At 38.0% G+C, this 17,366-nt stretch overlaps 1 protein-coding gene across 4 annotated transcripts in view; it reads left to right on the plus strand.

Moving 5' to 3' along the window:
* Positions 1–2,568: 2,568 nt before the first annotated feature.
* The window catches only part of LOC117289196 (neural-cadherin-like), a 51,496-nt gene continuing 36,698 nt past the window's right edge, over positions 2,569–17,366 (plus strand). For all 4 annotated transcript variants that reach the window (XM_033770201.1, XM_033770202.1, XM_033770203.1 and 1 more), the window contains exons 1-6: positions 2,569–2,705; positions 4,255–5,599; positions 15,251–15,433; positions 16,209–16,440; positions 16,719–16,926; positions 17,100–17,211. In XM_033770201.1, coding sequence (XP_033626092.1) covers positions 4,336–5,599; positions 15,251–15,433; positions 16,209–16,440; positions 16,719–16,926; positions 17,100–17,211 — 1,999 coding nt within the window. In that variant the 5' untranslated portion in view covers positions 2,569–2,705; positions 4,255–4,335. The remainder of the gene's footprint in view (positions 2,706–4,254; positions 5,600–15,250; positions 15,434–16,208; positions 16,441–16,718; positions 16,927–17,099; positions 17,212–17,366) is intronic.

Genomic DNA, 17,366 nt, shown 5'->3' on the forward strand with positions numbered 1-17,366 from the left:
ACTGGATAAAATGCTGTCCATATCTGCTTTATGATTGGTCAGGGTCTTTGAAGTCTGACATTGGTTTCCAGCAGTGAGCCAATGGGAGACTTTTGGTGACACTAGGTGGCCACAGACTTACTAGGTAAATCCATTTTCCATGGAATAGTGAGCATGCTCTTACTGAAAGATACAAAAGAAATTTTTCTGATAAGTCTGCTGCCACCTAGCTTTCAAAAGTCTACCATTTCCCTCTAAAACTTGCATTTCGATGTACTTTTTGCTCAAACTTTCTGCCTTTAAAGCTCATTAGTTTTTTTTCGGTTGAGATAGTTTATCTCCTCTATCGAAACAAACAGTGTATAATGTATAATATGTCAGGTCTTTTTATTTCACAGAGAAAATGGCTCATTAAACTGTATTATACTTAATAACTATGTTTCTAGTGTCGTATTTTGGGACGATTTTGTGCCTTAACGCCTGCTACACAGGCGCCCGCTTTGTAACAGTTTTCTAAAGAGGTTGTTTTTGGTATCTTACTTTATTCCTATATATGACAACATTTGACATTGTTAAGAAATATAACATCTTTGTTAATACATTTGGAGGCGTTTGTGTCAGTTCATTTGCTTAAAGACACCGGACACTATTGGTAATTGCCAAAGACCGGTCTTCTCACTTAGTGTGTCTCAATATATGCATAAAACAACAAACCTGTGAAAATTTGAGCTCAATTGGTCGTCAAAGTTGCGAGATAATGAAAGAAAAATCACCCTTGACACACGAAGTTGTGTGCGTTTAGATGGTTGATTTCGAGACCTCAAATTCATAAACCTGAGGTCTCAAAATCAAATTTGTGGAAAATTACTTCTTTCTCAAAAACTATGTCATTTCAGAGAGAGCCGTTTCTCACAATGTTTTATACCATCAACCTCTCCCCATTACTCGTCACCAAGAAAAGTTTTATGCCCCGAAATTTAAATCTGAGAGGCATTTATTGCTGTCTAAAAAAAAAGTTCCACATGATTTTTAGTTTTGTGCAGACATCTGTATTTATAGGGATGAAAACTATCTGTTCCAGAGGCCTAAGGTACAATTTGCTTGAACACACATAAGTAGGCATACAATATACTGACTTTTCACGCATTCAAAGTTACATTTTCGTTTTGGTGCACTTTTGATTTCCTTCTTCTGGTTTCGGTTCGTTTGATAGTCATATTAACTACATTTTTTTATTTATAAATTTCTGATTTGAAGTTCTACTACCAATAGATGACACTGAATGGTTGACTCCTCGAGTAGGAGGGAATTCAGTCACGGAGCACGATTAATCACAGAAATTTTGACTAATAGTGATGTAAATCTCATGGAGTTTGTTGGGAACCTTTGGACACCGGTGATTTCCCACTATTTTCATCTTTTGTAACTATTTGTCAGCTTTTAATGTCAAACCCCTTTTTAATGTTACTTTTCAATTTACGATAAAAGTTGGGGTCCGAACAGTGTTTGAAAAAACTGTTGGTAATCCTTGCAAATTCAAAGCCCCCCCCCCCCCCTCCCTTTCTCTTACGAATTCATAGACTATTGTTATTTGATTTCCTTAGTTTTCTGAGTCATGGCCGAATGAATAATGTCATTGATTCAATATATGCCCAAACAAAATTAAAATGACCATGGGTACGTGTTCAAAAGTAAAATTTTTAAAAGCACACGTGGTTGAAAAACAAAGTAATACAAACTAATTCCTCTTAAATTAAAGTTTAAAATGTGCAATTAAAAAGTTATTGTTAAAAGTAAGAATAACTCATAGGCATACACGTCATATATAATCACGGCAAACAATCAAAGTTGAAGTTAGCAGGTGTTCGACAGGTGTATTTAGTGAAGGCCAAAAGTGTGGTTGAAAAAAACTTAAACAAAGCAAGAATCTCCTTCTTCTTTGATTGAAGTTAACAAATTAACAAATTGAAAGGTTTAGTTTTGTTAAAATAACTACATTATTGTAGGCCTACACTTTAGTCACTCAACACAGCAATCACAAAATTCCCATTTCTTGTAGAGGTATATATCTTTGGTGACTTTATTGACACAAGTATCAATGTTAGTTTGTCCATGGAGGAATAGTATTTAGCCTACAACGAGATGATATCAACGCAACTAAACGCTCGGTAATTCCCAACCTTGCCCGGCGTTTGAGAGGTGACATCAACAATTCCGGAAATCTAAAAGTATTTTCCTTTCAGGCGACTTTTATGATTCCCATGATTCATATTAAAAAGATTTCATTAGTCGTATGGTAATTAAGTCCCATATTTGGAACGATTTTAATCTAAGCCCCGCCTTCACAAGATTGTTTTGATAAAGCGTTATTGTAACGAAAACAATCCTATTATTATGTTAATAATGACGTCATAGCTTCGCTTTGATGATCGACGGCTTCAAAAACAGCACACACCTTTCGGTGGTAGCAGTTCTGGTATGTGAACTTCCTCCCCGGTTCCAGAGCGGGATCGTACGACGTCCGGAGGGTACAATTTTCTTAAAGAGAGCCGTTAAACAATATTTCATGCAACAGTCATCGTGCACAGAATGTGTCAATGTCGGGGTTGTCTGGAAAAAAAAGTGCGGCCATTTATTTTGATGTTTTTGTAGTAATTGTTCAAGAACACAGAAGTAACACAATTTAATTAGTGTTTCTGCGATATCTGCTTGTTAAGTTCGACGAGGTAAGTCAGTCTTCAGCGTTTCTTGTTGCTGTTTAAATATGTAACGTTAGTCCTGTCGCAAATCAACTGTTTTTCTTGAGATTCTAGATTCACCAGGACTTCAACAAGCAGTTCATGTTTATTCCGTCTGTGCATGGTGGAGGTAGAAATCATAGGATTGGAGCGAAACTCAGTCAGGGTCGTTCTTCGTAACTTTATGGATGGAAATATTTTCGAATTATACTATAGCAACCACACTTCTGTTTCAAACCTTGATCAGAGTTTGGTTAAGGTTAATCTTGATAAGTTGATGATGAATATGATTCAAGTATTTCTATGAAAGTGAGTTAGAACTTGCTGTTTTGTTTTCTGGTTTTTTATTGATAAAAATGGCGACATTTTCAATTTGAAGTTCAACCAGGGACATGCATACTAGTGTGCATGGTTCAGCTGCAACATTCCATTTTTTAAAGTTAGGTTAACATGGTTTTAAGGAAGGTTAGACATTAAGTGTCATAAACTTACATTTTCCCTTCTTTCTCATGCACTATGTCACTGTGTGACCAAATACATTGTGTTTTTATTGAAGTTGAGTTGAAATCAGAAGGGGAGAAGTAAGGGAAAAGTTTCCGTATGGCGCCACCACTGTTTCATTCGATATAAAATAATATAGGAACTTATTTACCTGGTTGATATATCCCTTTTTGTAAAAATGAGTGAAAAAGTGGTGGCGCCATACGGAAAGTTATCCATAATAAAAAATAAGAATTGACTAATTAGTGACTAATGACTAACTATTGAAGAAAATTATTGGCCTAGTCTATCCATAGTGACATTTTTGTAAAAATAACATTCAGTTCAAGGTTTTATCCAAAGGATTTGGTAAATTTTAAAAGGGAGTCAACATTTTCAGGAAGTTCAAAAACGTGCCCAAACTGTAAATGACACTTGACTGTTGACAGATAGGGTGTCAAAATTAAAACGGGGTGTCCAAATGACACCCAGATATTCCTCTGGCTAACACTATATGATGCCATTCAATGACACTTGCCTTCAATTTATTGTTACTGCAAGATATTTTTCTAAAAGGTTGAATCTAATCTTTGAGAGGGCAAACAGACCATTTTCATTTTGTAAAGGGCACATCCATCAATGACCCATTTAGTGTATTCAGTTCACTGGTCTACATTCTGTGTGGTTTTCCTTCAAGAAATTGTCATTTTGTTAGTTGCGACAACCGTAATCTTTCATCCTCCCCTGCGACCATCAGGAGGATGGAGGGTTACGATTAGTGCAACTATCATTTTGTTTGATACCTCGGTTTGAAACCATGATCAATCAGTGTAGGCAGTGGTTTACATGTAGCTTTTTTGCTTTTGTGTTAGAAGCATTCAATAGCAAGCCGGACCACATTTGGTTGGAAATTTTTTTGACTTGTCCTCAGAAGTGACTGGTACTTGGCCAGCAGCAGACCACTGTCGAGGGAGAACGCTGAGTGTAAATCCAGAGTGAGACCTGATTATTGCTTAAAATCTGTCTAAAATTTGTTTTGAATTTGTTTTCCCTTCAGGATTTAAATTTAAAACCAATCCAGTGAGAAGACCGGCAGCAACTATTTTCTAAGATCAAGGGATCACCAGACGGCCCAACCATGGCGTCTGCTGTCAGACTAGTGGCAGCCCCTATCCACCTGGCATTGGCATTGACATTATTGGTGACTCTAGTCCATGGGTTTGCCTTACCGACCATAAATGTACAGTACAATGCCAAAGTGGGAACAGTTATCACAGAAATCAAGAACGTCGGACAGACGTTCATCTTGGATCCAGAGGGCAGTGACATTTTTAGAATCACAGAGAGCGGGTCTCTCGTAACCAAGCGGCCTCTTACAGGGCTACTTGACACAAGTCACACACTCACTATCAAACACACCAAAGATGTACATTCTTGGTACGAACAAATCAATGTTAAAATAGTGGACACGGGGAAGGATTCCAAGCTGCATTTTGCAGATAGCAGATACGAGGGGTTCATTAATGAAAAAAATAGCCCCAACTCCAAAGTGCTGGGACTTTCCGACATAAAAGCTGTCGTGCCAGTTTACGCACAAGACATGCCAATCGTGTACAGTTTATTGGGTGATGGCAGTGAAAATTTTTACTTTGACCTTTCCGATGAGGAGCTTGGGGTCCAGGTGTTTGCTGAGACTGTTTTGTCTATTGAGGATAAAGAGTTCTACCAGTTGAAGCTGCGTGCAGTTGTAAACGAAGAGGTCGCTGAGACCGAGATCCAAGTTGTGGTCCTCGGCCTGCACCCTCCAGTCTTCATGTTCCCCGTATTTGCATACAGCATCGTGGAAAATGCACCGGCCGGAACCATTGCGGGGTCTGTGTTCGCAACAGATGAAGACCGTAAAGGAAATGGCCGGGTGAGCTACTACCTCCAGAAAGACAACAAGTACTTTGCAATGCAGTCAAAGATTGGGAAGCTCGTAGTAATATCCCCACCACCTGCCGGCATTTATGAGCTGGACGTCGTTGCTCGTGATTGGGGATCCCCATCTCTGGAATCAGTTCCTGCAGTGATTCAAATAGAAGTCATTCCCTCCTCCTCTGTTAGGATTCCATATGGAGACGACATTATGTACCCCCCAAGCGACGCGCAGCAGGGTAAGCGACAACGCCGTGCGGCTCTCCCTGAGCAGACAGTGTCCGTCCCAGAAAGCGCAGCGATCGGGGATGTTGTGTACAGCGTAGAGAACGTCAACGACACCGATATGTTTGCGCTCAACCCTCAGAATCCGCTTTTCACTGTGGATGCAGCATCTGGTGTCGTGAGCTTAGCCGAGATGCTTGATTTTGAGCGAAATACTATGGAAGATTTCACTCTTGATATCACAAGCTCCATTGATGCAAGTAAGTTGGATTTTAACTTTTTTTTTCCCCCAAAATACTGAGTATCAGTCATTGCACATGAGTTGGAAAACATCTGATTTGAAACATACATTCATACATGTACTTGTATCTTTTGAGAATGAGAACATTTGATTTCAAATTTATACATTTGAACTCATTTTTCACTATATTTTATAGTCCTTAGTCTTTTGATGGTAGTGGTGAAATAATCCAATGCAAAGCCAATGAGGGTTCATGAGAAATTTAAGATGATCCATTCTATGAATGCTAATGCTAATGCGATACGAATGTTGACGTCACAAATTCGCAACAAATAATTCGTAGCAGTTGAGGTGTGCTTAACTCAGTGCGAATTTTCGCAGTGACAATGACATTAAGTTCATGTCAAATTTGCATCGCATTCGCATTCACAGGAAGTATGAACTGGGCCTAAGGCACTTAATTTGAAGTTGACTTTTTTTAACTTACTGAACAAAGACAAAGCTGTGGTTCTGAAAAAGGGTCACAATTTACAACAAAACCTACAATATCAACTTGAAGAGCGTTTATAGAACTACGCATGTAAAAGAATTTGTTAAGAAAACAAAAAGCCCTAAATATGTAGAGCTACTCTACGTAACTTTTGGTAAGAAACCTTCAAAGTACCTCAAATTATACATCTAAACTTACTTTATGTTTTTATTTCAATTTTGCCATATTGGTTAATAACAGGAAATGGCTTCTTTCTTTGAAAACAAAATGTGTGTACTCTCTATGAAAATTGAAATAGTTGAGGTATTAGTCAGTGGGGTGTCCAGGTAAATATGAACAAAAGGTCTGGTCTGTCCTCTCTCAATTTGGATCCTGTGGTGTATGTAAACACAATGCACCTTAAAAAAGGGCAGTATCATTGTTTGACTTACTCTTGTGGTTAAGACTGCAGTTATGAATGAACAATGACTACATGGTATTACTAACTTCAACAACAAAATATTGGCCAGACTAAGGAGGGAATGTGTTTCACAGAACCTTCAACGGTGGTTTAAAATTTTTAAGTTCTTTACACAGGCCTGGAATGTATTTTAGGGCTGATATTTGAATGATGTATAGGCTAGACATTGTCGGTGCGCCCTTAACATGCAGTGCCATGCACTTAGTGTATTGTCTAGTCTCATCTCATTAGCATGAGATCATTTCAGCCAAAAAGAGGGTGTGCATCTTTATGTTTTTCCATATAATTTGTACACACACTGTTCGACCAGCTGTAAACTAATATACTAAGAGTGGTATTCGTGTGTGTATTTTGGATTAAATGATTTAGGGTCATTCTAAGATTGTCTATGTAGGCCTAAACATTTTAATGTTTAGGCCTAGGTAGATAAACCTAAAAGTTTACACAAATTGAAAGTATTAAAATAAGATATTGTTTACAGAAATGCTTGGATCTTCAATTATTCGCACTGACATGAAAGTGTTAAGTTTGCCACAGATCAATTGACTTCCCTCATGGATGGATAAGACACAAATCGAGTTCATCCTGCCCTTGAGGGATAATTGCATTAATAAGTACCATCTGAAGGGATTAGATATTTAAATGGAATAAATCAAATCATATGTGCTGTGCGGTTTGTGCGGTCAAACAGGGTGAGATCTTTTCAGGCCAACCTACATGTAGATTGGATTGGTGTGCAATACGGAATCTGAACTTAGGATCATTATTGCAGCATGTAAAATTGGACCAAATAAATGTTCATGTTTACGCTACGTAGTCTGCGTCTTGTTAGCTGTACTACCCAACTTATTATGATAGTGTTAAAACTGCCAATTTTTGGGGCCAGGGGTGGATTTCACAAAGGTAGTCCTAACTTAGGACTAGTCCTAGGCAATGCTAAGAGATAGGACTGGTCCTAGGTTATGACCAGTAACTCATCCTAACTTAGGACCAGTCCTATCTCTTAGCATTGCCTAGGGCTAGTCCTAAGTTAGGACTACCTTTGTGAAATCCACCCCAGGTGCAGTAAAAATCTAGTAAAAACACACATCTACTTGATGTACACAAATAATGTATACATCGATCGTGGATGCAGATTTACTTTAAACCACAAATAATTGTTTGGATGCATTTTTAGAGTCTCATTTTATTATTTGTTTGTTTCACACCCATTTCTTTGGCTTTGGATTGTCTCAATGACGATTCATGTAACCACTAACCAGCTGAATTTATCTTTGGTTTCTCTTTTAGAAATAGTGCCAAAGAAAACTGAAAACCATTGCATTAATAACTAAGTTGATAGTGCTCAGCTATTTCCTTCTCTTTTGATAAGTAGTTCAATTGATGTAGTTGAATGCTTTCTTTTTTCATTGGGTAACAGTTAGAAAATTGGAAGAACTATTTTTTACAGGCAACTCAGAGGTTTTTTTCAAACTGCCATCGTGCCCTTTGCAACTTTTTATGATTGCCGTGATGCCCTTCCAAATTTTTGAAAATTGCCTTGGTGCCCTAAATTTTTACAAAAAGTCAAGGCAAAACTGCCGTGCCCCTTAAAAACCGAAGTATCAGGGCTGCGGCGTACAGTATGTCTTTGGTTGACGGCACTTGACCAGTTCATAGACAATTATCTTGCCTCGTTCTAACACAGAGTAAGACAAAATAACGTCTGAAGTCAAATGTCATGCAGCGTTGAGTTACAAGAGTCTGCTGGAGCGCATGGGTCTGATGGGTCCAGATGCTGGGTGAAGACTAATCAAAGATGCTCCAGCAGCCGGGAGACGCTCAGAGATGCGTGGAATTGTTGAAACAAGCTCTCACACTGTGCCTGTCCTATTTATCATCACAGCCTCCATAAGGAGCGCTCTATATAGTAATCCTCTTGGTCGGGCATGCTGAGCGTCCGTTTATATATCGGGGGCGAAGAACCAAATGAAGCTTGGCTTGCTCAATTTCATAGTCATGGTCATGAGTAATATGAATGCTTTTTCTGCTCAGCATGTTGTAGAAATGCTTCATGTGATCATCACTGATGTATGCGATTAAACAGTTCATTCTGTTGACCTATAAAAAAGGAAAACAATTTCTACTCAGCCCAAGTATTGAAAACTCTATTAATCAGGCCTGATACTTTGTTTTGGGGCAATGTATTAAGAAGGGAAACAATTTCTATTAGGCCTAAAAGTATTGAAAACCCTAATTCAGGCCTCCGCCTGATACTTCGCTTCTGAGACAAGGCAATTTTTTCCAATGTAAATGAAACCTCTTTGAAGAAAATGTAAGCCTTCTTAAAATGCCTAGTTTCTTTGGCAAGAGAATTTCCCATTATCCTACAAATCCTCTGCGCTATGGTAACTCAACACAGACCACCATGTTTGGACTAAAAAAATACGCCTGTAATACGCAAGGTCTACAGTCCCATATCCTTCAAAAACAGACAACTGCCTTAAAACCTAACGACCGACTGTTCATTGTATTCCTTTGCTAACTGAATGAATCAGTCAGAACATGGAGGAATAAAATTATTCCTCCATGGTCAGAAGGACTGGGCCCAAATAATTTAAAGAAGAGTGACATGCTGTACACAATGTATTTTACACAATGTACACATAATTTTATGTAGGATAAGAGGATTTGGATAATTTAGGCAACACACAAGCCAATGCCTAGTCTGTCAACAGGGTTATAATCTGGGAGGGTTATGTTTGCCATTTTAAATGGTGTCTTTCAAAGACGATTATGTAGCATTAGTAATGCCATGTACATTCTGACTGTACACCAAGTGCAAGCTGTTACTAAATATAAAAACAAATACCCTGTACATTGAATGATTGTATCGTACAATATACTACAAAAACGCCTTGTAGAATGTCTGTGTATTGCTAAACTCAACATCACTGTGGTTGTTTTCCTCTTATTTTATGTAAATAAATAAAACTGTAATGGTCCAAGATGACACCCTTTTATGGTCATACAGTATGCACAAAACACTGTCCAGTATACAGTATGTTCACATGAAACATGTAGAGATTTTGTCCATTTTGTCAATAATCAATTACACAGCAGGCGTGTATCAAGCATTATAACCAGAGCGCAAGGACCCATCACTAATCGGTCCCCAACCTTAATAATCAAACAGGAAGTCGTTCAAGCCATTTTCCCTTCCAACAATTTCCTGAAAAATATCACTCAAGGAAATTATGCCCTCAGCGTAATTTGTACACTGTATCACAAATCACAATGCATTCTCGGATGACAGAGTATTGGAGTAGAGACCATAAAATTTGTCTTTTAGTTCATGTGATTGTTTGTCGTCTTATAATAATGAGAGAGAGTATACCTGATGAGATTTTCAGATATTTATTTCACAGTCTTGAGTGCAACCCGAGGCACTATCGTTGTGGCAGGAATGTTAAAAAGCAAGATCAGTTTTTGCAATCAATCCACAGCGCTAATTAACACCAGAAGTTAGAGGTGGGGGTGATTTTGAAACCCTTACGCACAGGGACCACGTAAATGCGCTGCCTACATGTGCACACTGTAGGACTGTAGACAAAACAACAGCTGTGATTGGAGTGGCAATTTCACTCCTGAGGAGTGAAGTCTAGCTACGTGTACATGTACATGTATGCTAGATATGTTTGTTCACTGCCTTCATACCCCAGTATTCTCAAACATGAAAAAAAAGCTTGGCACACCACAAGGTTTACTGTGGCATCCGCCACGATGGCCACCTTGTAGAAGTTGCCTACATATCCAACCGCCATGTTTTTTCCTCTACTTTTTTTTAGTTTACGCATTTCAGAGTTTATGAAACTTTTTCTCAAAGAAGTGGCCAATAGGAATCACATCAGAGTGCATCACAGAGCATACAACCATAATGTTTCGGGGCCCTTTGGTGGGCCCCAGACCATAACGGCTTCCCTCTTTGTGCTCGCAAAGACCCGCTACCCCAGGACCAACCTTTAAAGGCAGTGGACACTATTGGTAATTGTCAAAGACTAGCCTTCACAGTTGGTGTATCTCAACATATGCATAAAACAACAAACCTGTGAAAATTTGAGCTCAATCGGTCATCGAACTTGCGAGATAATAATGAAAGAAAAAAACACCCCTGTCACACGAAGTTGTGTGCGTTTAGATGGTTGATTTCGAGACCTCAAGTTCTAAATCTGAGGTCTCGAAATCAAATTTGTGGAAAATAACATCTTTCACGAAAACTATGGCACTTCAGAGGGAGCCGTTTCTCACAATGTTTTAGACCATCAACCTCTTCCCATTACTCGTCACCAAGAAAGGTTCTATGCTAATAATTATTTTGAGGTAAATTACCAATAGTGTCCACTGTCTTTAACCTTTAAAGTTGGTGAACACTGACGTTGGATCATGTACCCACATGATGAAACGCTTCACTTTACAGAGCCAATTCCCATGAAATAAAACAATAGGAACATAGTGTTTATTCAGAGGGGTGTCTGGGTGTCTTTTGCACAATGTACATGATGTAAATGTATTGTAATTACAGTGTATGAACAATTTACATAGCCAGCTTTTAAATTTTCAGCAAATTTTGACACCCTTTTACCAATTCCTGGCTTAAAACCTTGCATGATAGGAATACAATGTTCAGCAGACTACTAAACTATACATTCGTCATACATAAATCATCTTGAATAGGTCCGGGTCTGGAATAAGGCCATTATTGGAATTTGTACTGAGTTCATTATTTACAGATTATGTCTGTACTTTTAATGGGAACCCCCTTTTCTCATAAAAAAACAAGTTCTACACTTAGCAAACAACTCTTTGCAGTTTGCTTACTCAATTTGTTTCATTATGTGTTTCTTCTTTCTTTTTTTAAAGGGCTTATCGCAGATTCTTGGCTTTCAACAGATGGGTAGTTACCATACATTATTATGTACACTTACATGTACTGTACATTATACATGGCTGGCCCATAAAAATAAATAATGTGGACCTGAATGCATTATGACCTTGAATATTTTGTTGAGTAGCTGATGTGTATTACCAGTACCCATGTAGTGTTTTGTACATGTACATGTAGGCCTAATATACACATTACACTGTATTTATGAAAGCTTGAGTGATTTTGAAAACGTATCTGAAACCTGTGCTATAACACTGAACAATGTGAAGTTCTGTGGCCTTTGTTGGAGAAAACACACAAGTAGTGTTATGGATTACACAGTGTATACTGTACAGGCTGTGTACAGTGTATACAATACCACGAATTTAGGCCTAATACATTCATGATTATTTTTTAGACCAAAATACTTACTGTACAATACAAACTGTATTGATTTTGTTATAATTCTACTGAATTTGTTATTTTTTTTATAACTTGTTCAAAGCTTCTTTAAAATTTGGCCTTTGATTCGGAAATACTTTACAAAGAAAATTTACATGTTTGTAATGTGGGGAAAAATTACCTACGTACATTTAGTACTCCAATAATGTATTTTTAGAAACACTCTGGTTAAGAACGGTTAAAGATCAATGAAAGTTAGATTAATTAAACCTTAAAATGAAAATAAAAATGAAAATAAGGAGACCGAAAATTGTATAGAAAGTAAACCCAAAGGATAAACAAATAAAATAAATTGCAATAAACATATAATCTGGTTGAACTCAGCTCTATATTTGGAAACCAATAAACCAATTAAAAAATTACTATTTACTACTAAAAAAAAAGGTTTTCCAGGAAAAACAGCATTTTTAAAACTCTCATTCCTGTCTAACGGTCAAAAAACCCCAAACACACAGCGGCCAGTTGTGTAAACAGCACCCATGCCAACACTCAGGGAAAAGACACTTGATACAATTTAAGTATTGACATTTTTGAAACTTGGCATCATTGTCCAATATACTCGAAGAGAACAGATTAAATGTGATGCACAGTAAATGCGTCATTAAAAACAAGTCAATAAATTATTGTTCAAATTAAGGTCAAGATTCAGGTGAATCTTAAAGACATTAAATCTCCTTTGTTTGGGGCCTAAGGGCAAATGTACCAGTAGATATGGATAGGACTCAGTATGCACATTCAAATGAGCTTGAGTAGGTTCTACGAGGTCACAGGTTTCAAGTGTCTTTATGGACAACCTTTATGCATTCGTGGGTCCTTTCTCTATGCTTTGTGACCATGGAGTGTGACTGAGCATAGTATTCAAGCATCTGTATTTAAATTAGGTGATGCAAACAAGTTTGGCCCACACTGAGGTCGTGATGAGTCACACTGAGTTCTCCAAAAACATGAAAAACTACCAGTTTTAAATTTCTTGGTTATCCTTGCCTGATCCTTGCTGTAGTGGTTGATGAAGGTAAAATAGATTGTTGCTACATGTTATGCAAAATTGCTGGACTAAAATGATTTTCTAAAATAGAAAAATCGTTTGTATTAATACAATATCAATGAAATAAAGAAATGATGGCAATAGTTATAAATTAAAAGAGTGATCCTTATCTGTAGTGATAATTTCTGCTCACAATGTGCTTCAGGTGGCAGAACTGTCACTACAAATCCAAACAGAAACTATGTAGCGAAACCATGGAGGTGTTGTTCTCTATAATAAAACAATAACTAAATATTCCATAAAAAGAAAGAAGCAATAACAAAACTTCAAAATGGTTGTGATTGTGTAACTCCAAAAATATGCCAGTTTAATTGAATGTCCTTTTGGGAGTCAAAACAGAAAGAAAACAATGAGGATACATGAGGCTTCAAAATAGGATGAGGATAGGATTTGAGGCATTGCATGGTGAGGTATCAATGTATATTTGGTTTGCGGTAACACCATGTGTGTATCTACTTGCCAGGTAGAGTTGTTCTTAGGGAACTGTCTTGATGAGGATAGGGACCATCAACTTGTTTTTGAAATATTTTATTTTGTTGGCATGGCAGATTGGCAGGTGTTGTACATATATGTGTACATGTAGATGCAATGATGGCTTCCTTGTAGAGGTGTAGGTTAAAATGAATTTGTTAAAAAATTTACCACAAACTCATGAGTCTGACCATGTCTGACCTAAGGCACATTGGGAACATGACCAAGATGGCGGTCACTGCTCTGTAAAACCACAGATTAGCGTTCCCCTTTAATGTCGCCTCCACCATTGGACCCCATGCAGTGAGGCCTCCTAGCAACTGTGCATTACATCAAATACTTGATCTCTGTATTGTTGAGGGCGTTGTGTACATTGGCTGTCTGATTTTGCAAAAACAAATTCCATTCACATGAGTCACTAACCATGGAATATGAATGTGCTATACAGGGAACATTTTCGTTTTTAATGAGGTGGTTTAAAATGTGGTGGTTGATGTGTGTGTGTCAGTCTCTACCTCCTTGATTGAATGCAGTCATGATGGTGTTTCATGTTTTGGCTCCACAGTTCAATTTTATGAACTTGTTCAAACTGATTTTAGGCCAAGTAAAAAAAAGAATTCCAGTTGATCGGCCGCATTTTTCCAAAAAAAGGAGGATGAGGGCCTTTTTAGTTTAAATTTGTTATTTCTTTCAAAGGTGGCCGTCGAGCATTTTAATTCAAACTGATCACCAATTTTTCAGTTTAAAGTCACCACTTACTTTATATTTAGTTACAAGTTCTTAGAAGATTAGTACATTTGGTGATGAGAAATACAAAGAAACAATGTTTTGTGAAAAAAAAGTAATATAAAAATAGTTTCAAAAAAGAAAAGTATGCGGCCTCAAAAATAGAGGGAGGGGACGACCAACTGGGATTTTTTATATTTGGCCTTATACTATAGAAACTTATGATTTCTTTTGGGCAAACATGTAAACCAATACATAAATTTTTGTCCACGAGCATCGGGAGCAATTTCCTCCTTCCATTTGCCTCCTTGCTTTGAGTTCATGATGTGTATGAGCTTGGCACATACACAAAATATTAATCAGTGTATTTGCTTCTTTTTAGGATAAAGATCCTTCTGCTATGCATATTTTTGTCCAGTCAGGCTGTCTGTGTCTTTGGTGCCAGCCAGACACCAGGGCATTGCCTGACCAATTACTTGCATTACATTTCTTCATCCAAAAGGCTTTATATTTTCTAAAAAAACCACTATACATAATTGGAACAGGCTTTCTTTTCTATTAGCCAAGCCTGAACCGAAAATACATGTTTTTAGGACAGTGCACGGACATATTTTTGACAAGCAGAAGGTCATGTACATGTACTGTAGGGGTATACTGTAGTACTGTACATTACATACAACAATTTATGCATGCAGTGTGAGATGTGCTCAGCATGTTAAAACATGTAGGTCTATAAAACAGAAATGAATTCCTGTCATGAATATTTAAACGATGCTGCCGTGTGTTCTGGACTTTTATGTAAACGTAACTGACCACAAGTTGCTGTGTTCTGTTTTACAATTGTAACTGTAATAAATGGCTTTTACTGTATATTGTAGCTCCCTTAACCCAAACAGGATCCGAGGTGCTTTCACGCACAGAGAAAACACAATTACCAAGACAAAAATTATCGTTTAAATCAAACTTACGTTTAAAAAAAAAGAACCTAACAATTCCAGCAGTCATACTCTTTTATTCTAGTGAGAATGGCAACAATCATTTCAATAAAAATAATAAAAAAACAGTTAAAAACAAGAATTATTTGCAAAACAATTTTTCCTTTGTCTGTTATAGTTAAAAGAGACACCCAGCGTGTTGTGGTTAACGTAGACGACGTGGACGAGTCGCCTAAGTGGGATTTGATCGTGTACCCATACATCCATGTCGTACCCGTTGATGCCCCTAGCGGAGCCTCCCTCTATCAGTTGATGGCCTCGGACCCTGAAGGCGCCACAGTTGGATTCTTCCTTAAGTCAGGTAAGGATCTATTTCTGCACAGCTACATCTATTCAGCTACTTGTCAAAGCCTGTCAGATATTTGGGGGGGGGGATGTCCACCGAAATGCAGGGGTTTATTTATGTTTACTGGACCAGAAACTGTTTACAAAACCAGAATCAAAATGAGACAAACACTTTTTATATGTGGAAACCTAAACGTACAGAATCACTGTTTTTATTCGGATATTACTGTAGCATTGTTCTTTAAATAATGAGCAAGTATGCATCAACGCATACTTGAATTGGAAAATAAAATTAAATTGAAAATGCTCAACAAGAATTTAATTGTATTTAATAGACTGAGCGTCAACATTTGGACATGATTTTTATATGAATCTGTATACTCAGTCTTTTCCCTAGTTCTGTGAAAAAGTCAACAGGCAAATCACTTAGGTGGGATTCAAACCTACAGCCTTTTGGATTGCTAGAGCAGGTGTCTTACCACTAGACCACCGAGCTAGCCCGATGGCTACAAGAGGCAGTTTGAATCCTTAGCAGTGGGTTCCGTAACAATTTAATTGCATTAAGCCCGGTTCATACCTGCGAATGCAAATGCTAGCCTATACAAATGTTGACGCCACAAATTCGCCTCAATAATTCTCATTAGTTGACTCAACTGCTGCACTCTTTGCAAAAACAGTTTTGTGCCGTCAAAATTCGCATCGCATTTGCAGAAAGTAAGAGACAGGCTTTATTGTATTCAAATTCCCAATGGTGATGTCTTGTTAATGTTGTCATTTTTTCAACATGTCAGGCGGGAATGGCTTGTTTGAAGTGGACGAGAGCAGCGGATGGATCAAAACGAAGCTGTCGCAGGGCGAAACGTACACCCAAGATGAGGAGTACATCCTGAGTGTCTACGCTGAGGATGCCACCAGCAACAGGGTCAACGGTCAAGTCTCCATCTTCGGGGGTAGCCACCCGCCTCAATTCACCCAGGAGGTGTACGAAGCCACCGTCACAGAAGAAGTTAATGGCCAACAGAAGTAAGACCGATTTCCTGGTTTCAGAAATTATGATCTTTGTTAGTATGGCTTTATGATCTAATCTAAAGGCATCCTCACCTTTTCATTTAGTAGCCAGCAGGTACAACTAGTTTGCCATTTTACTAGTCAACCAGTGTTTTCACTAGTTCCTGTTCATGTTCATGTTTTTCCAATATTGTCTTCAATGTCAAACCATTGTATTCCAAAAACACTTATTTTTTCTCCCCCTCTTCCCCCTCTATCTCTCCCGTCTCTCTCTATCTCCCGTCTCTCTCCAGTGTGATAACAGTGAGTGCGTTTTCCTTCCGCAATGTTGGTGTGACGTACGAGATCCTGGAGAACAATGTTGACTACCCACACACTATTGGAACCTCTGGCATAATCACCCTGACACGGAAGGTCGATCGGGAGCAGATGAGTTCTTATTTCCTTGATATTAGGGCTACAGAAAGTGGTGTAGACAACCCTATGTCAGCCGAAGTCAGGGTATGTTGAAATCTCTCTATGTTGAAGTTCTCTCAAGAACAAATTCTACCTGGCAAGTAGATACACATATTATGGTGTTACCGCAACATATTGATACCTTACCATGCAACACCTTAAATCCCATATGCATTGCTTTGGTTTGATGAAAGTCTCCCTCATCCCTCTCTTGGCAGGTTAATGTACAAGTTCTTGATGTCAACGACTGTGATCCCAAGTTTGAGCGTAGTACATTCAGCTTTAGGGATGTCGATGAAACTATCAGTACGGATACAGCTATCGGATCAGGTAGATTTGTTTAATTTGTCTTTTTTTAATTTCTCTTTCTTTTGACGCCCCAATTTTGATGAAATAAATAATGATGTTGATAATAATAACTGGATTAATATAGCAACAAAGGATGCAATGCGCTTAAAGGAGAATAATAAACCCAAAGAATGGGA

This window comes from Asterias rubens, chromosome 4, assembly GCF_902459465.1.
Source record: "Asterias rubens chromosome 4, eAstRub1.3, whole genome shotgun sequence".
Classification (NCBI taxonomy): Eukaryota; Metazoa; Echinodermata; class Asteroidea; order Forcipulatida; family Asteriidae; genus Asterias; species Asterias rubens.